This window comes from Plecotus auritus (genome assembly GCF_963455305.1).
Source record: "Plecotus auritus genome assembly, chromosome: 8".
Lineage (NCBI taxonomy): Eukaryota > Metazoa > Chordata > Mammalia > Chiroptera > Vespertilionidae > Plecotus > Plecotus auritus.
This window is the reverse complement of record NC_137782.1, coordinates 62212001-62232775: the sequence shown is the minus strand read 5'-3', so window position 1 is coordinate 62232775 and position 20775 is coordinate 62212001. Positions and strand designations below refer to the sequence as shown.

Here is a 20775-nt window from a genome sequence, read left to right as displayed (position 1 = left end):
GATGTGCCCGCAACCAAGGTACATGCCCTTGACCGGAATCGAACCCGGGACCCTTCAGTCCGCAGGCCAACGCTCTATCCACTGAGCCAAACCGGTTTCGGCAGGACTGGCTTTCCATAGAAACCTTAAGAGATGGCAATCCAGGCAGTCCCTTGGTGGAGGACCCCACTCTTCTCTGGCAGAAGACAAGGGCCCAGAGAACTGTGGACCTGGAAGAGGTAGGATTTAAACAGGCTCCTGAAAGGAAGGTAGGATTTGGAAAAGGAGATGGGAAAAGCCATGGCATTCTAGATCGGGTGAAAAGAACCTCTCATTTGCAAACTGGAAGCTACAAGTACAGCAAGTACAGAAATGTATAACTCTCTGCCATTATCTTTTTTTTTTTTTTTTTTTTTTACTATGAGGGAACATTTATTAAATCTGGGGATGTAAAACAAGAAAGGGCTTAGATGGACACAGACACTAGGAGATGCTGGGGGTTGGGGGTGGCCAGGGAGAGGTCAATGGGGGAAAAGGAGACATATGTAATACTATATATAATACTTTAAACAATAAAGAATTTTTTTTTAAAAAAAGGGCTTAGCATTGAAGAAGCAACAGGGGAACCTAGGCTGGGCTGCCATAGCTCTCTGGGATGTCAGAGAAAAGGGGGCCTTGGGAACAGGTTCAATGGCCTAGCCTGCAAGGAGTTGCCTCTGCCCATTGCTCCCCAGGTTGCAAGTTTCATAGGGTCCCTTAGGGTTTAGGAGATGCATGCCTTTGGGGGAAAAAAGTGAGGGAAGAAGAGGGAAAAGGGAATGGTGAGGTGGGGGTGTCCCCAGAGGGAGAGCACGAGCTAGGTCTGGTCCTTTGTCTTGAGGTTTTATCTTTCTCTCAGGTGGGAATCTCAGGGGATGTCTCAGGGGAGGGTATTAGCAGAATATTAAACAGTTCTCTAGATGTGGTTCTCCAGGGCCCTGGTTTCCACTGATCGGTCAGAGTCAGGGCAGCGGGTCTTAGTCATTGCAGCTGGCCCTTGTGTCCCCCACCTGATTTTGCTGCTTTTCTGGATCTGGAGCTGAAATACAACTGAGGCCTAGGTATTATTACAGGGAGATGACCTTCTGTATCTGCTGTAAATTGCTTCGCTAGTTTGTTCAGCTATCTGCCTCAGTTTCCCTGTTCCACTTGTCCAGGCTTACTGGCCTATCTCATAAAGATGATACTAATCCAGAAGATTATTTAATTCAAAAGGTGTTCATCACAGATGTGAATCCATAAACATTGGCAGTGGCCCTCAATTAGAAGGCTGCACAGAATTCTTGAAGAAAAACACCTGATCTTTCCTGTCAGAGGACTTCCAGAGGAGTTGTACTGATGGGCTCAATGTGCTGGTGGGCTAGACCTCGAGATTACAACGTTGGAGACAGTTTTGGAGTTGTTGGTAGAGTTGGTTCTTTCGGAGGGCTGTGAGGGAAGGATCTGTTTCAGGCCTTCTTTCCCTGACTTGTAGTTGACTGTTTTCCCTATGTATTTTTTCACATATCTTCCCTCTATGCATGTCTGTCTCTGTGTCCAAATTTCCTCTTTTTATAAGGACACCATTCATTTTTAATTAGGAACCATTCTAATGACTTCATTTAAATTTGATTACCTCTATAAAGTCTCTCTCTCCAGATTAAATCACATTCTGAGATACTGAGGTTTAGAACACCAACATACCTTTTTTGGGGGGAAGGATATGGTTCAATCCATAGCAAGGGGAAACTTTTCTGATCTTAAGACTTGGCAAGGAGTTCTTCCCAAGTTCTCACTGATCCCAAGGTGAATAGACTTAGGAACTTTAAAACACAGAAATCCTTGAGTCTTTCCAGTTCCCAGGTGCTCTGCCATTATCTTGTTCCCTATCCCCACCCATGGTTGTAAAGAGGCATGCTGGAAGTGAAGCATCAGCCCATGTCCGACAACAGCTGATTCTGATCAATGACGATGGGGCTGTTTTCCTTCCTCTACTCCCCTCCCCAACTGGGAAAGCTGGAGTCCACTTAGGGATGTGCAACACTAAGTTACAGACCCTGGTCTTGTGGGTAAGATGAGCCATGCTTTATTCTGGTTAAAGAGAGCCATCCCATTCAGAAAGAAACAAAACTACTGTCTTGACTTGGCTGTAAATAGTTGCCCTACTCTTAAAAAATCTATAGACCTATGAGTGCTGAACCCCCAGACAACATTTTAGAAGTCCCTGATCTACCAGATACAGCAAGCATGTCAAACTCAAAGGCTAACATGAGCCAAATAAACAAAGTTTAAGTTTATGTGGGCCGCAAAAAACCGAAAGCTTCAATTTTCATAGAAATGTAGGTTTATTTTGATAAAGACATGCTGAATACAAAGGGCTGAAATAAATGAGTAATGGTTAACATAAGGTAATAGAACATTTTTCTTTGTTGTTTTTTTTAAATATATTTTATTGATTTTTTACAGAGAGGAAGAGAGAGGGATAGAAAGTTAGAAACATCGATGAGAGAGAGACATCGATCAGCTGCCTCCTGCACGCCCCCTACTGGGGAAGTGCCCGCAACCCAGGTACATGCCCTTGACCGGAATCGAACCTGGGACCCTTCAGTCTGCAGGCCGACACTCTATCCACTGAGCCAAACCAGTTAGGGCAGGTAATAGAACATTTTAATAAAAACTAATATTTTTTCTTGAACATTAACTTACCAGACACTGAATAACTGCACAAATTAGTAAGTGTAACACAAATAAACCTATTTTTCTTGTTCTCCGAAAGCAAAATATTTCCTGTTGCGCACACCAAACAAGTCAGTACAAGACTAACGATGTGGCAATCAGCTGCTAAAATATTCGCTGCTAGTATTAGTGGAGAGAAGGCGCATAAGGGAAAGGAATGCAACATGATTATAGTAATCAGTCATTAGTGAACATTGTAGTTCATCTACAATAATAAAAGAGAAACATGCAAATTACCATCACTCTGCTACGCTACCAGCCAATCAGAGTGAGTATGCAAATTAACATGAAAACATGGCGGCAGCCCCGCCCCTCTCTCCCTCCTCCCTGCCCCTCTGGGCCTGTGGAGGTCGGAGAAGTCGGGCGCCAGCATCTGAGGCTGGTTGTAGCCTGGGAGACGAAGAAGCCGCCTGCCCCCTGATCCCAGTCTGCAGACAGCAGCAGAAGCCTCACATCCACCTGCCCCACATCCTGGGGGAGACAGAGAAACTGGGCCCCAGCGCCTGAGGCTGGGTGCAGCCCGGGAGATGAAGAAGCCGCCTGCCCCATGATCCCAGGCCGCAGCCAGCTGGGAGAAGTCACCCACAGTGCATCCCAGGGAAGACGGAGAAGCCGCCCGCCTGCAGTCCAGGCACCAGCACCTGCGGCTGGCTACAGCCTGGTAGACAGAGAATCTGCCCACCCTGCAGTCCCAGGTGCCAGCACTTGAGGCTACAGCCCAGGTGAAGCCACCTACCCGCCATCCCCTGCAGCTGCAGCCGGCCTGGGCACCTATGGCTGACCAGAGGGAGGGAAGCCTGGATCCCGGGTGCCTGTGGTCGGCTGGAGGAGGGAATCCTGGGTCCCAGATGCGGGGCCAAGGCAGAAGTGGTTAGGGGCAATCAAGCCAGCAGGGGAGCAGTTAGGGACAATCAGGCTGGCAGGCAGAAGAAGTTAGGGGCAATCAGGCAGGCAGGCAAGCGGTTAGGAGCCAGCAGTTCTGGATTGTGAGAGGGATGTCCGACTGCCAGTTATCCCCTGAGGGGTCCCAGATTGGAGAGGGTGCAGGCCGGGCTGAGGAACACCCTCCCCACCTCCATGCACAAATTTCTTGCACCAGGCCACTAGTTATTAATAATTATGTATAACAAGATATTGTAAAAATTAAGTTACTAATTTTTTATTCAAACGTTTCTTACATACTGTTATATTGGCTGGGCTGCAAAAATATTTGTTGTAGGCTGCGAGTTTGACATGCTTGAGAGACAGCGATCAGGCAAGAGTACAATTTGCCTTTTTTTAAAAATATATATTTTATTGATTTTTTACAGAGAGGAGGGGAGAAGGATAGAGAGTTAGAAACATCAATGAGAGAGAAAAATCGACCAGCTGCCTCCTGCACACCCCCTAGTGGGGATGTGCCTGCAACCAAGGTACACGCCTTGATGGGAATCAAACCTGGGACCTTTCAGTCCACAGGCCAACATTCTATCCACTGAGCCAAACCAGTTAGGGCGCCTTTTTTTTTTCATTTCCCTTTTTTAATATTGAAAAATATTTTTAAACATGGAACATTTCATATAACCTCCACCCAGAATCATCCTTATTTATTACCATATTTGCTTCAAGTTGAAGTTCTTTTTACCACACAGCTCCAAATTCTTAATCCTCCCACCAGGGATAATTCTAGGCAGTTCATTACCTCTCTCCCAATAAAACAGGGAGACCAATTTCCTCCTCATGCTTATCTCCTAGGATGTAAGTTATAGGCAGGCCACCTAATTTGCAGGGGGCTCCATGCAAAAGAAAAACATGAAACCACATGTTTAAAAACTCAGAATTTGAAGAAGGCTCCAGGAGAGCAATAAAGGAAGCATGAAGCCCTCAAAGTGTGGGGCCTGTGCAACTTGCACAAGTTCTACTCCCATGAAGCCAGCCCTGGTTTCTGCAGTCGGACATCCCCCAAGGGGTCCCAGATTGTAGAGGGTGCAGGCCAGGCTGCGGGACACCCCCTCCCAAGCACAAATTTCATTCACTGGGCCTCTAGTATATATATATATATATAAAAGCCTAAGCGGCCATTATGACCAAATGACCAGAACGACTGGAATGACTGGTCGCTATGACATGCACTGATCACCAGGGGGCAGGTGCTCAATGGTGGTCAATGCCGCTCCCACAGCCAACCTCCCATGGTCCTCCCCCACCCCCCCCCACCCCCCCCCACCCCACCCCCCGCTAAGGCTCTGGGCACCAGAGAATCTGAGTCCAGGAAGCCTGTAGGAAGAGAGCAACCCCGATGCTGATCGAGACAGAGTGGCAGCTCAGAGGAGGCAGAAGGGGCAAGACAGCAGCCTAACTGCAAAGAGGTAAAGTAAGCACCACCGCCATCTTATCTCTGCCACCACACTGCACTGCTCGCCCTTCTGCCCCCATCAGCCACTTCTAGCTCGGCCCTGCACCTTTCCAGGGTCCCGACAGCTGATTGGCTAATGCTCCTACGGTGGTGTGCCACCATTGGCTGAAGTCAGCTACCTAGAATGCCTGCGAGTGGATCCCTGAGAAAATGTGCAACTGAGGTAACTCTGCCCTGGGGAGAGTGAGGCAGCCCAAGCGCAGCAAGCGAAGTAGAGCTGTATTTCCACCTCAGAGCGTAGCTGGTGTTCAGGCCATTTTGGGGCACGCTGTCTGTGGTCTCTGCCTGCTGCTACCTCAGATCGGGACCTGCCCGCCAACCTCCTGTGCCCCCCCCACACCCTCATGCACGAATTCGTGCCCCAGGTCTTTAGTGTAAGCATAAACACATTTGAGAGAGTTTTTATATTTGTTCACAAGTGGTATCACACTGTTTATATTCTTCAGTTTGCTTCAATTTTATATTTCTTTAATATATTCTAAACCAGCACTAGTACAGAATGATGTGCCCCTTCCAACAAGCACACTTTCCCAACTATAGAATTTTTGCCTGGACAGAAAAAAAACTGATCGTCTCTGCTCTCATATGGCTGTGATTCTGGATGAGCCCCACTCAGGTTGCAGGAACATAATATACAAAGAAAGGTTTCTCCACTTTATCTCCCAGAGGCTGGGTGGTTCTGAGCTTTTTAGGGGCCAGAGACTCCCTTATGGATCCAGAGAAAGCAATGGACCTTCTTTCCAGAAAAAAATGCACATATGCAAAAAGTTTTGCAAGCAATATCAAAGTTAAGATTTCCTCCTGCTATAATTTCCTTTTCTTCCCAAGTTTTTTTTTTTTTTTTCTGGTTGTTGTTGTTCAAAAAACTGGTGAGGGGAGAGTCTGCCTCCATCACCACTAGCCTATATGAGTTGATCCCCTGTGTTGGGGCCCTTCCTGAGCCTTACTTTGCCTTTGACCACTTTTCTCCTACACAGGGATGAGCTTGACCCTGGTCCCCAAGTCCCTGGCCATGGGTGCTTGGCAAGACTGGAAGCCACTGGAGGAAGCCAACTGAGCCCAGTCACCTCCCCTGCAATGCCAGCTTGCTAGCTGCCCAGACACACTGGCTCCCCTCACTGGTGCTGTTGTATCGCAAATCAGCGAGCTGGACAAGATGCCTAATGAGCCAATTAGTTAGGAGTCATCTTTATTGCGCTCAGGTTCAGAGCATATTACCTCTGTCAAATTCTGAACAACCACAGGAGGGAGTATTTCCTTTTTATATCCTTCTAGTTCAGTGGTCGGCAAACTCATTAGTCAACAGAGCCAAATATCAACAGTACAACAATTGAAATTTCTTTTGAGAGCCAAATTTTTTAAACAAACTTCTTCTAACGCCACTTCTTCAAAATAGACTCACCCAGGCCGTGGTATTTTGTGGAAGAGCCACACTCAAGGGGCCAAAGAGCCGCATGTAGCTTGTGAGCCGCAGTTTGCCGACCACTGTTCTAGTTCTTTGTGTAAGACAGCTTGTAACCTTGAATACATATTATATCTAATCAAACACCTGTAATCTTGGATGAACAAACACTTGGCAGAGTATGTACATAAAAATAGTGTATCAGCCCATTTAGATGGCTAGCTGGCAAGGTCAGACAGTTAAGTTTATCTTTTTCTATTATTCAAGCTAAAAACAAAGTTATTTTACAGTCTAAAAATAACAGAGTTGACCTACAGAATAAGAGACTAAGAATAGCAGAGTAGTTCAAAGAGCAGTTTTTCCAAAGGAGGGACCACTATGCTTCAGTGCCACGAAGCAAAGCCCAGGGCAGGCTATCAGGGCTGCACCTCATTAACACCTAGTATGGTCAGCAGCTATTATTGTTTACCGTCTTCAAGAAGACTCTGCTGCCTTCACCTCTTCTTCAGTTTCCATCTCTCCCTATACCTCTGTCCCAATAGGTGGTTAGTCATCCCCCATCACTGGGAGATTATAATCTTTTCCTTTGCTTTGGGGACCAACACTTTGACCCTGAAGGATTAAGATACCAGACTGTCCCCAGTGCCATTGCTAAGGGGATATCTGCAATGCTCAGTGTGCACTGTATACTGATACACTGTCTCCTCGCCTCACCATACTCAGAGATTATTTGGACACTGTTGTCTCCCACACTCCCTCAGTCAGAGCCCTTACACATTAGTTCTCTTGCACACGCACATGCATGGACACACACCAACAAGACTCTTGAGGTACATAAGCTGATTGCATTTAGCCATGACTTTCCACACCCTCTTTTACAGAGTTTAGTCAGATTCAACCACACTCATGCATTTGTAAATCCCTCAACTCCTAAGGATACACAAGTAGACTTTACAAAATCTTTCTTGGTGCAACTGTCTAACCTGCTCCAAAGCCTGGGAAGCTAGAATTAGAAATTATGAATTCATAGAGTTTTAGAATATAAAGATATTTAGATTCTTCTAGTCAATAATTTTTTATTAAGTTCCTATTCTGTGCCTCGTAATGTACACTGAATTATATAGTCATATTATCTCATTTTACAGATGAGAAACCAGAGGTCCAGACAGGCAGGGTCACACAGCCCCTTAAATGGCAAGTACATCCAGGTGACCTGACTCCTCTTCCTGGATTCTTTCTATCTACGATGCTGAAGAAAAATTCATCTTAAGTGCTAAGCAGTAACTTAAAGCAGCTGATGAGTTTAAGAGGAGGACGTGTCATCAGTGACACTACAAATCAAAGAACTGCCTCATTCCTACAGAGTGGAAGGACAAATTATTCTTGAGAAACATTACACAGGTAGTCATTGCTGCCAGCATTATTATCCTGTATTAATAGCAGGGAGTGTGTGTCCCAGGAAGAGGAGTAACAGCAATGAGGGCTTTTACAGGTCCATAATCCTTTACCTGAAATTTCCAAATCCCCAAACTCTGAAAATTGTAAGGTTTTAATTTTCCTTTGGTAATTCATTTGACAGCAAAATGACCTTACCTGAAATCATTTGGCAACAAACCTGACCTGAGTATGTGAATCAATTCACAGCCTTTGTTTGTTCTGTTTGTTATGAGTATTCACATCTTTTTGCTACAGAAGCATCAATATTTTTATCATGGATGCTCCCAGGCTCCTTATAATGGGGTTTAATAAAGTATGTAGATATTGTTTTCCTACAATCCACAAAATTCTGAATTAAAAAAAAAAATCTGACTCCAAGGATTATAATACAACCAGGTATTATGGACCTATATTACATTTAGAATATACATATCCTCCCCAGGATTGGTGCAAGGTATACTGGTTTTTAGCTCTCTCCCCGAACACAAAGAAGATTAATTCCACTGAGACTTAACCCTTTCCAGACTCAGTGTAGTTTTATAGTCCCACTAAGTTACTTGGGTTCTAAGAAATTATATTTTAAGTTTATTACTTATTGTTGCTTATATAGCAAAGGAACCTTTTGTTGTTGTTGCTAATCCTCACCCAAGGAAAAATTTCCATTGATTTTTAGAGAGAGTGGAAGGGAGGGGGAGAGACACAGAAACATCGATATGAGACACATCAATTGGTTACCTCCTGCACACCCCCCAACCAGGGCCAGGGATCGAGCCTGCAACCTAGGTACCTGCCCTTGACCGCAACCCTTCAGTCCGTGGGCCGACACTCTAACCACTGAGTAAAAGTGGTCAGGACTGGTTTGTTTTTGATACAGGTTTGTTTTGTTTAACTATTGCTAGTATGAGCTAGAACCTCAGAGATCAAATTGCATGAGGTAAGAACCTGAGGGCCTGAAGAGATGTTTTAGGCTTTAGGGCATGAGATTTGTTGAACCAGCACACAACAAAGATGTGAGCTGCCTAGGAAACTTCTTTATTGCCTCTTTCTGTTTTACATTTGAGTATTCTGCAAGTCAGCGTTTATTTGAAGAAAGAGTTTCCCTACTAAATGAATGCAAACCACTGACCTAGCCACTCCTCTCATTTTATCAACAAGGAACTTAGAGTCTATAATAAAGAATGGGTTAACCCAGTCATACATCTTACTAATGCTTAAGCCAAGACAAGAACTCAGAGCTCCTGACTCCAAGCCCAGTGCTCATTTCATTGACTCTCTACCAGGCTTTGAGAAGAAAAGTGGTGGCCAGTTCATGATAGGCAAATGCCCGATGATGAAGGGATCTAAAGAAATCAGAAGAAATGTCATTAGGGCTGAGAGGAGTAGAGGATGAACTTCAGGAAGTTTATAATGAGGGTGAGGGCTGACTCACCCTCATCATAAACTGGATCCCCTACTCCTGGAATATCACAGACATAAAGAAAATTTTACTCCAACCAAGCTGAAGGCTGGGAAGGATAGGCTAGACCAGGGGTGGGCAAACTTTTTGACTCGAGGGCCACAATGGGTTCTTAAACTGGACCGGAGGGCCGGAACAAAAGCATGGATGGAGTGTTTGTGTGAACTAAAATAAATTCAAAGTAAACATCATTACATAAAAGGGTACGGTCTTTTTTTTTTTACTTCAATAGTTTTATTCATTTCAAACATTTTAACAAGAAGAATGTAAACACTAATTATTATAATTTGAAACTTCAAAAAATGGAGGAATCATAGCACAATAACATACCTTATATTGAAGATGGCAAAGGCAAAATAAAATTGCCTAACAAAGGAAAGGTACAAAAGCCTTTCAAATTAAACTTAAATATAATAAAATAATTTAAAACTAAAACAAATAGAAAAGAACAAAATGTGTAAACAGTAAATTAAACATTTTCTTTAGTGCAACTTCCAAATTATGCCCGGGACGTAGATGTAGATGGCAATGTAGACTGGGTTGAAACAGTTTAAAACATCAACTTCAGTGGGAACAGTGTTGTTGGTCTCCTTTTTAGCTCTGATACTGTGCTCTCCAGGGGAGTGTCTCCCTACATCACCACGATAACGTGTCTACGCATTCCCAGGGTGATGTCGGGGAACGCATCCGCGGGCATTACAAGGAGCCTCTGGAAGATTGAGAGGTTGTTCCTTCTACTGAATGGGGATATAAATCCGCCCACTCAGAAGAAGGAGCTGCGGCCGTGTTTCCCGACGTTGCCATGTTAACACTGCTGTTGGTGAAGGAGCAGAGGGGAGAGCAAGAGAACCCTCCGGTCTTTTGGCTCCGTGGGCCGGATAGAACAGCCGAACGGGCTGGATCCGGCCCGAGGGCCATAGTTTGCCCACGGCTGGGCTAGACATTGGCTAGGCTGCTGAACGGTGAGCCAAGGAGTGGGCGGGACCAGCAAGAATAGACATTCTCTTCTCACCCACAGAGCCTTATGGCAGGGCAGACAGAACCTTAGAAAAGCAGCCTCAGCTTCTTCCCAGATTACAGAGAACATGCCCAGGGAGAGTCTGGGTGGAGATCCTGCATTTAGAGACTATGAGGATGCTGCTGGAGCCCTCATTGAGACAAACGTGCACAAACAAGGGAAGAAATCCACTCTGGGACCCATTGCTTCATATAATCCAGCTAGTGACAGATCAATAAATCAACAACTCCAGTTAGCCTATGTGCATAAGTTCATTCTCCTGACTCAAACCATACCTGCATTCATTCCCTCTGGGTGTGGGAATATAGTCTATGCGACGGCATACGCTTGTCTGAGGGAGCCATTTATCGCTGCATCTTCCTCACCGAGTCTTTGAGCCTTATTCACGCCGCCTTGGTAAAACTTCTGCCACTGTGAAGCAGTACTAAGGACCTTTGAACAACTCTGCCCAGGCTTAGGGTCTCCTTGGGCCACTGGTTTTTGAAAAAAAATACAGTACCCCACCCTCTGGTTGGCAGAGTCCAATCGCAATGCATTCCTTTTCTCCTTACTTCATTCCTTGTCTTTCTTCCTCGTCCCATCTCTCCTTTTTTCTCTTCTTCCATCATCAGTTCTCCTTCCCTGTTTAAGCCTCGCTGGTCCTCCGGTTCCCTTAGGACACTTGTGGAACCAGGTCAGAGCACCAGCCCAAAGAAACAAAGAAAGCAGGAGGGCACATTCTCTTGTCACATCACCTGATTGCCTTCCCTGTCCCACTCAGGCCTCCTCAGATGGATGTCACCCGCCTGCTCCTGGCCACCCTGCTGGTCTGCCTGTGCTTCCTCACTGCTTATAGCCACCTGGCACCTGAAGAGAAGCCCAAAGATGACAGAAGCCTGAGGAGCAACTCCTCCACGAGCCTGTGGGATTCCCCTTCTGTCTCTCTCATGGGTAAATAACCCGACCTTGGGTCCAGCTTCTGAGTTCTGGCCTTGAGAAGGGGCTTCAGGATGCCAAACATGCTCCCCAGGCTGATACCAAGATCCACTGCCATAGGTCAAGGCTCCTTCTTGCTCATCCCATGACATAATCCTGGACGAATAAAGCGTCCCTTGACTCATTTGGTTTAGGAAAGCCCTGCATGCCAACCTACCTAAAATATAGCTTGGCGTGTTAGAGGCTTGGAGAGTTGAGACACTTGGTGAACTTAGTTTAACTTAGCATTTCTGAAATTTATTGAATCACAGCACACCTATCAGTGGTAACAAACTTTAGGAAATCCTGCAGACTATAACCAAGTCTGGAGTGAACCAGTCCTGTCAGGCCAGGGTTGAGAATGACTGCTCAGGGAATATATCAGGGCCATTACAGCTGGTACTAGAGATCTGTCTTAATTCCATCTGGAAGTAATAATAACGAGCATACTTATTGTGTGCTAGGCACTGTGAGGTGAGGCACTATTTTTACTCCTATTTCACAGTTGAAGAAATTGTGTTTTAGGAAAGCTAAGTAGCTAACATAAGATCACACAGTTCTTAATTGGAAGAGCAGAATTTAAACCCAGTTGTTTCACTTCAGAACCTAAAATAAAAACTAATGTCCCTTACTGCCTTGCCTCTCACTCGCAAAAGAGGATATTCTCGATGAAGGCAAGGGAAGGGGTTGAAGCACATCAACGCTGATTGATCACCTTCGATGTGCCAGCCTTTCCACTTTACAAACATACCTTACTTACCCTCAAGAAAACCCTGCAAGGCAGGTATTACAGTACCCTGTTTGCAGATTAGAAAACTGAGTCTTAAGAAGAATAAGTAGGTTGGCTAAGGCTACACAGATGCCATATCGCAAAGACTGAATTTAAATCAGGTCTGCCTGACTCCAAAGCTCTGAGAAATGGAAAATAGGGCTATAGGAAATCCAGGTCTATCCATGTATAAGACACTGAGTCCATTTTACAGGGCCTTCTGGAATTTCCCCTTTGCCTTCCTTCAGACTTTGCTCTCAGTCCCTGGCTCCAGGTCAGCAGCCAGGCTAACAAGAACCTGATGGCCAAAAAAAGAACCTGATGGCCTAAGTGCCAAGATGTGATTCATCCAGCCAACCTCTCATCCTCTCCCCCACCTTGGGACTTCCTGGAGCCCCCTCAGCACTTCCCACTTCACTGCAGCTCAGGGCCCCAGAAACTTCTGTCTTTGCTCTTTTCTCTCTTTAAAGGGCTAAACAAGAAGTCCAAAAAGATCAGCAGAAAAGAGGCAGAAAAGAAGAGAGCTTCCAAGGTAGGCCTGGGAGTTCTCACTGTGGGGGGGTGGGACTGGACTTAAAAGGGGAGGACCCCCAACCTCTGGTTAGGAACTAAATGATTTTTCAGACCTACATGAAGAAAAAAGCTGACAGCTTCCTAAAGGCTTCCTGCCCATACTAGCTAGCCCCCTGCCTGAAATTTTGTCATCACTTATTCTTTTGGATGAATGCACTGTTTCCTAAACCTCAGTCATTTCAGAATCATTTCCACAACTTTCACCACATCTGAGTCTCATCTATTTATTAAATATGTTTAAAATTAAAATGTTATAAATTATATAACTGTGACAGAAAACCAGTATCATTTGTCATAAGTAGAAGTTAACTATAAAAATAAGTAAAATGAGCCCGGCCAGTGTGGCTCAGTGGTTGAGCATTGACCTATGAACCAGGAAGTCATGGTTGAATTCCCGGTCAGGGCACATGCCTGGGTTTCAGGCTTGAGATGTGCAGGAGGCAGCCCATCGATGATTCTCTCATCATTGATGTTGCAGTCTCTCCTTCTCCCTTCCTCTCTGAAATCAATAAAAATATATTTAAAAATAATAATAAGTAAAATGAAAATACCGTTAGTGGATTCTAGCTAAATGGTATTGCCTGCCAAAGGCTCTAAATCTGAGGCTTGTTCTCTGTGTTAAAAGGAAGATTAGAAAGTATTGGGGAGGCGTTAAGGACATATTGACACCAAACCATATTGAGCCTTTCAAGTTGAACAAGATAAAAAAATAAATAATCCTTTTTCACTGGGATTCAGCATCATTTAATATTTATGCACCATTTAAAATCATATCACTATGGTACAGGTTCCCACACTTTGGGAAATACTGGAGTAAGGCATTGTTGAAATGCACACATTATTCCCTGGTGCGCCTCATTTTATCAGCTCATCTGTAACCAGACAAGGGAAGCCTGGACTAGGCTTTAGGAGGTAGGACCTGGCACTGATCTTGAGAACATTCCTGCTCCTCTCTGGGCCTCAGGTGAAGTGAACAAGCAAATCAGATGATTGACAGATAAGAGTATATAATCGACAAATATATCTATACTAGTGGCCCAGTGCACGAAATTCGTGCACGGGGGAGGGGGTGTCCCTCAGCCTGGCCTGCACCCTCTCCAATCTGGGGCCTCTCAGAGTATGTTCGTCGGACATCCCTCTCACAATCCGGGACTGCTGGCTCCTAACTGCTCACCCGCCTGCCTGCCTGATCACCCCTAAACACTCTGCCTGCCGGCCTGATCAACCCCAACTGCCCTCCCCTTCCAGCCTGAGCACCCCTAACTGCCCGCCCCTGCTGAACTGATTGCGCCCAACTGCCCCCCTGATGGCTAGCTCCCCCTAAATGCCCCTGCCGCTGGCCTGCTTACCCTCAACTGCCCCCACACCGGCCTTCTTGCCCCCAACTGCACCCCCCCCGCCAGCCTGATCAACCCCAACTGCCCCCCCCCCCCCCCGCTGGCCTGCTCGCCCCCAACTGCTCTCCCTTGCCGGCCTGATCGCCCCTAACTGCCTCTGCCTTGGCCCCGCCACCATGGCTTTGTCCGGAAGGACTTCTGGAAGGTCTCTGGAAGGTCTCCTGGTCTAATTAGCATATTACTCTTTTATTAGTATAGATGCTAGGTACTGGGAATATGGAAGTGAACAAGAGTTTCTTGAGGGAAAAACAGGCAAACAGCAAGTAAACCAATGAAATAAATTCTTAATATGATAAACACTGAAGGAACTAAAGCATGGTAATGAGATAGAAGGGAAAACCTCTGCAAGGAAGCACTTAAATATCAGACTGAAAAATTCAGTAATCTCAAGCAGCAACACCCAGTAGAAATACAATGGGAACCACATATATAATTTTAAATGTTCTAACAGCCACGTTTTTATTTATTTATTTTTTTTAATATATTTTATTGATTTTTCACAGAGAGGAAGGCAGAGAGACAGAGAGTTAGAAACATCGATGAGAGAGAGACATCGATCAGCTGCCTCCTGCACAGCCCCCACTGGGGAAGTGCCCGCAACCAAGGTACATGCCCTTGACCGGAATCGAACCCGGGACCCTTGAGTCTGCAGGCCGACGCTCCATCCACTGAGCCAAACCGGTCAGGGCAACAGCCACGTTTTTAAAAGTAAAAAGAAACACATGCGATTAACTTTAATATTGTATTTAACCCAATATATCCAAAATATTATGATTTTCTTTTCTTTTTTATTTCAGAGAGGAAGGGAGAGGAAGAGAGATAGAAACATCAATGATGAGAGAGAATCATCGATAATCAGCTGCCTCCTACATGACCCCTACTGGGGATGGAGCCCACAACCTGGGCATGTGCCCTAACTGGGACTCCAACCATGACCTCCTGGTTTATAGGTGATTGCTCAACCACTGAGCCACACTGGCTGGGCCACATCTTAATTCTGATGTTAATTTTTAACAAAGTCAAACGTAGTCCTAAAAAACAATAAAGTGTTTATCAAAAAAATTTTATACTGCTTCAGTTTTAAATTAAAATTAAATGAAAAATTTTAAAGATCTTTATTGATTTTTTTAGAGGGAGAGCAAAAGAGAAACATTCATGTGAGATTGGCTACCTCACCATCTGATGGAGCCAAAACCCAGGCATGTGCCCCAACCAGGAATAGAAGGGGCAACCTTTCAGTGCACAGGACAATGCCCAACCCACTGAGCAACACCAGCCAGGGCTAAATTGAATAAAATTTGAAAATTCAGTTCTTCAGTTGCACTAGACACAGGAAAGGGAGTATCCAGTTCAAAGACCCTGTAGTAGGAACACTTTTTCTTCGTTTGGTGCACAGAAGGAAGGCCAGTGGGACAGTGTGGTAAAGGTGTTGAGGGGAGGGGTGGGCGCACACAGGGCCTCGGGGCCAAAGTAAAGTTTATATTTTATTCCAAGTGCAAAGAAAGACCATTGGGCGGCTTTAAAGCAGAGTGGGATGCCATCATAGGTCTTTGGAGAGGTTTCTTTGGAGCACTGAAGGACGGACTATAAGGGGCCCAGGGCAGCACAGAACATAGTGGCCTGGCCCAGGGTAGCAGAGGTGAAGAAGAGAGTAGAGTCAGGGTTTACTGTGAAGGCAGAACTGAGAGGGGTTGCAGATACACAGAAAGGGAGAAGGGGTAATTAAAAACTGGAGTTGAGTGGGGTCCCTTAGGGAGCAAAGTGGGCCAGGCCAGGCCATGTCAGTTTTGCTGAGGATGGAGGCGGAGGGACATGATTAGGGAGCAGGCCAGGGCCCCCTGGGGTGAGTCGAGCAGGTGGTGGGCCGTGGGTGGGGATGTCGGGTCCGCAGCCTCCATAGCCCAAAGATTCCTCGGCAAAGGTGAGGTCGGGTGGGGCGTGAGTGGGCTGTTCGGACAGCCCCGGCATTTCCCAGCAGAGAAAGTCTTCGATTAAGAAGGTGACGCGGCCCCCGCCGCCCAATCCCTGCGTAGCCACCCGCAACAGCTGCAAACAGCCGGCGCCCCCCTGCTGTGACCCGTGCGCCTCCTGTATGTGCCGCTTCTTCCGCAGCACCTGTTCCTGCCGTGTGCTCAATCCCAACTGCTGAGCGCCGCCTGCCGGCTGTCAGCGGGGCGTTTCCCAGGTAGGAACTCTCCCTTGACCCTGGGGTCCCTGAAGGGCTGGTGATCTCTAGTAAGATGTGGCTTCTTAGGACTGGGCGCAGGCGTGGCTACTGAGGTTGGGCCGTAGCTTTTAGCAGGAGGGACTTCAAGGGCACGTGGCTTGGGCTGGGATAAAATCCAAATAGTTTATGCAGGCTGATTCAAAGTGTGTGGCTGTTTCTTTAAAGGACCAGAAAGATCATTTTCCCTTCGAGGAGTCCACTTTACATCGAAAGTACGGCAGGCTGCGCACGCACTATTTCCGTGGTCTGTGGGAAACCCGATTATCCCGGCCCTAAGGCTATACTCCTCTTAAGCGTTTCTCCAGATCAGCTGGAGACAATGCTGCCCCCTACCTTTAAACCGGAGAACACCCGAAGATGCCCCCACATCCAGGGGATGCAGACCACCAGACAGAAAGGAAACATTAAGGAACTACCATTCAGTCTTTCACCCTTCTAAGGAGCTCCCCCGACCCCACCCCCGAGAAAAACAAGAAAGGTACAACTCCATACACAGTCTCACTGGTTTGTCTGTCCTGGGGGGATCTGCACATAAACCTGGGATGGCTGGTTGTGACTGGGCGATGCCATGGGTTCCTACAGCCAGAAGGCTATGCCTTAGGAGACTTCCAAACAAAGGTGCCACTTATGCCCACCCTCCCTTTTTTCCAGGGATTCCCAGAGGTGCAGGGGACTGGGAGGAGTTTCTTCCACTGCCAAGCTAAATACTGACCACTGGTCCCCAGGCATTTTTAACCCTGACAACCTTTAGTTGGGGCTCCAAGTAAAAAGCAGGGGTTCAGGACTCCTTCCTCACTCATACCTCAGTAAGCAGGCAGTGAGCTTGACTTGAAAATCAAAGGAAACCACTCAAATGGGAATCCGGAGGCCAAAGGGAAGCTCTAACACTTCATGGCAACTACAGGAAGAACTGTCAATTATAGGCCCCAACAGGAAAAGATGTTCATTGCATCTCCTACAAGAAATCAACTACCCTAGCAACTCAGCCAATGAGAAACCATCATCTCCCTGAAGTCACTTTTCTCCAATGGACCTTTGTTCAAAACCTCTCTCATTCCTTTTTCTCCATAAAATACGGTTCCTTTCCTTCATTTGTTGGACTTGCCCCTATGGCTTTTGTTATAGTTTGTGTGTCCTGATTTGCAACTCTTTTGTTCCCAAATAAACTCATTTTTCCTGGTAAAATAACTGACTTTTTTTTTTTTTAATTGACTTTGGAGACAGAAGGGAAACATTGGTTCGTTGTACCACTCATTTGATGTGCCCTGAGCAGGAATTGAACCCGCAACCTTGGCATATCGCGAGATGCTCTAACCAACTGAGATACCCGGCCAGGTAAAATAACTTTTAAGGTCAACAGTGAGTAGGCAGCAACCTTTGTCCTGGATTATTGGGGCCTGTCACCTAAAATGTCCCAAGCTGGTGCCTGAAATTTCATTCTTAGAGATTATCTGAGTCTGTGAGAAACTAAGTGCAGCATACCTTTGGAAGGACGCTGGGAAGAGGAACACCTGTGATACTGCTTTGGTGAGAAAGGGTTTGAGGTGGGAAGGAGGTCTTTGATCCCAGCCAGAGTCTGGGTTCACAAAGAAACTCCCAGCACCTCGCGGCACAAGGGCTGCAAGAGCTGAGATGCCACTTGTCAGTGCACCCCAGCAGCTGGAGCTCTTCCTCAAGGAATCACTACAAGCAAGAAACAGGAAGTTGCAAACTGGCATAAGATGATTTTATGTGAGTGGAACATCGATCAGCTGCCTCCTGCACACTCTGACCAGGGATTAAGCCCACAACCTGGGCATGTGCCCTGGCCAGGAATCGAACCAGCAACCTCAGCACCTCTCAGTGCATGGGATGATGTCCAACCGAGCCATACCGCCCAGGGCCGGACGATGATTTTAAAAAGGCCTATGTACGAGAATGATTTCAGAAGCTGAGGCAGAAAAATTGTGAAGCAGTTGCCTCTGCCCTGATAGCTATCATGTATCTCCTTGGAGGTGAGGACAGTGGAGCTCAAGGGCCAGCACAACTAAAGCCACCTCCCCTGGCCCAGGTGTCCATTCACAATCTTCCATCTTTCAAATTCCTTAAAACTCTCTCCTTTCCAAGGACCTTGTCCCAACTGAAGACCCAGGTTGTGCCTGCAGTGACATAGCCAGTATGCAATAGGAGGCAAACTTCAGAACCTGGACCAGATAGAGCGGGAACCACCTGGATAGAGTACAAGGAAAATGATGGGTGCTCCAGGCTAAGCTAGTAATAATTCTGCACACTGGACAAGTCTGTGCTTCTCTGGACTTCCTTTCTCTTGTGTATAAAATGGGAAGCTCCTGCCATTATTCCTGATGTTCTTGTTATAAATCTGAGAGTGATGCTTCTTGTACCTTCATAAGAAATATGGGGGCGGGGCGGGGGGAGGAGCTGCCAATTGCTTCTTTTGTTTACTCTCATTTAGGCTGCAAGACCATAGGACAAGAACCTTTTGTACCTTGTACCACAGCTGCTACTGATAAATGCCATCATTAATGAGAATATCAGGAACATATTGCAGCCACTGCTCCTGTTTTCCAGACGTTGCTCACCAACCAGGCACCATTTGGCTCCCAGGGGTGAGGCCCGAGATGCAAAGCCAACGAACCAGTCCGTCAGTGATAAAAAACCACTTAGCTGCTGGGTCCAGACAACTGCATGGAAGACTAACTCATTTATTCCTTCAGCAAACGTGTACTGAGCACCTACAATGTGCCAGGTGCTGTGAATATTGTGAATGAGTCCAATATGGATCCTCTCCTTACAGAACTTATGATCCAGTGGACGATGACCATAGGCCTGGTAGAGGTTAAAACAGTTGTTAGGACTAGTTCCCTTTCCTGAGAAAACAAAAACACAGCCATGGCCAGGCTAGATAGTACAGGATCCTTGGCCAATTCCTTCTTTCCCCAAGAAGCTTTGATGGCAGAGCCCAGACATCAGGAGTCAGGGTAAGAGGCTTAGGAGACACATGTTCTTTCATTGTGAGCGTCTGGTCAGTGTTACCCATGTGACAGATTAGCAGACCTGAGATCAGAGTTAAAGCTGAGACCAGACTGGCAGGACATCTCCAAAAAGGAAAGGGGGGAAAAAGCCTGGGTAATAAACCAGAATCACTAGGGGACCAGAGATGGGGGGACTACATGGGATCTCACAGATGGGAACATCTGGACAGGTAGTTCCTGTGTTTGGGAGGAGACAGACTTGAGGGAACGGAGTGTGCTTACACACGAGCCGGGCCCATTGGAGGAGGCAGCAAGGCTGTGTTGCAAAATAAGGCATTTAACCTCTTTGGCTCAGATGAACAGTGGCCTCCTCCTTTCTACTGAGAAGTCATTGTCCCAAAGATTACCATGGTAGAGTGTCTGAGGTGGGCACTGTGGGCAGCACTCGGTGGAAGTCTTGCCTTTAGGGGACCTGGGTTACAGTTCCAGAGTTAACTGCTCAAAGTGTTGGAGGGTCTGAAACCAGGCTCCCTTCCTCCTAAACCAGGGCCTGTAGGTGTGGAAAGAGCTTGAACTTTGGGCTAAGAGCCAACTCTCGTGGTGTCTCTCAGAGCCTGTTTCTTGATTTGTAAAACAGGAATTCAAGTCCCTAAAAGGTTATCATGAAGAATAAATAAGTGCTTACTTAGCACAAAATTAAGTGTACAAGAAATAGCAGTGGGCATGGTAGTGACTCTTGAATCTGTTTTGACCACTGATGTCATGATCAGCTAAGTGGGTCCCATGTCATTTGTCACTAATAACTACCATTTAACTACCAAAGTTTGTAAATTATTTACAGCAATCATATCAGGTATGCATATAACTTACTGTATAATCTAGTAGGGTCAGCCACTTGGCCTCTCTGAACCTGTCCTCATTACTAGCATAGGAGTGAGAATACAAAAATGAACAAGACACAAGTATGGAATGTTCAATCAAGAAAGGACATTTCAGCCGAAACTGGTTTGGCTCAGTGGATAGAGCATCGGCCTGCGGACTGAAGGGTCCTGGGTTCGATTCCGGTCAAGGGCATGTACCTTGGTTGCGGGCACATCCCCAGTGGGAGGTGTGCAGGAGGCGGCTGATCGATGTTTCTCTCTCATCGATGTTTCTAGCTCTCTATCCCTCTCCCTTTCTCTCTGTAAAATATCAATAAAATATATTTTTAAAAAAAGAAAAAGAAAGGACATTTCAGGAATCTGTGCAGCTAAAGTTCTCATCTTGATGTTTAAGGCCTCTCCTTCCTGTCCCTCAGGCTACCTTTCTAGTCCTCTATCTCATAATTCCCCCTAAACTACAGCCAAAAAACTCTTTCTCTCCTCCTACTCTCTCACGCTTTTCTTGCTTAAGCTGGTCTGTTGCTGCCTGGAATACCCTTGCTTTTAGTTCCTTCTGTTAAA

General features: G+C 46.2%; 1 protein-coding gene across 2 annotated transcripts; it reads left to right on the top strand.

Moving 5' to 3' along the window:
- Positions 1-11208: 11208 nt before the first annotated feature.
- ASIP (agouti signaling protein) lies at positions 11209-16283 on the top strand (the record flags this gene model as incomplete). Of its 2 annotated transcripts, none has more annotated exons than XM_080684601.1 (3): positions 11209-11371; positions 12635-12696; positions 16113-16283. In XM_080684601.1, the coding sequence occupies 3 exons, from the start codon at positions 11212-11214 to the stop codon at positions 16281-16283; spliced, it is 393 nt and encodes a 130-aa protein (XP_080540727.1). The 2 variants fall into 2 exon arrangements, with proteins under 2 accessions (XP_080540727.1, XP_080540726.1); XM_080684600.1 differs by having other exon boundaries at positions 11212-11371; positions 16110-16283.
- Between the last annotated feature and the right edge of the window lie 4492 nt (positions 16284-20775).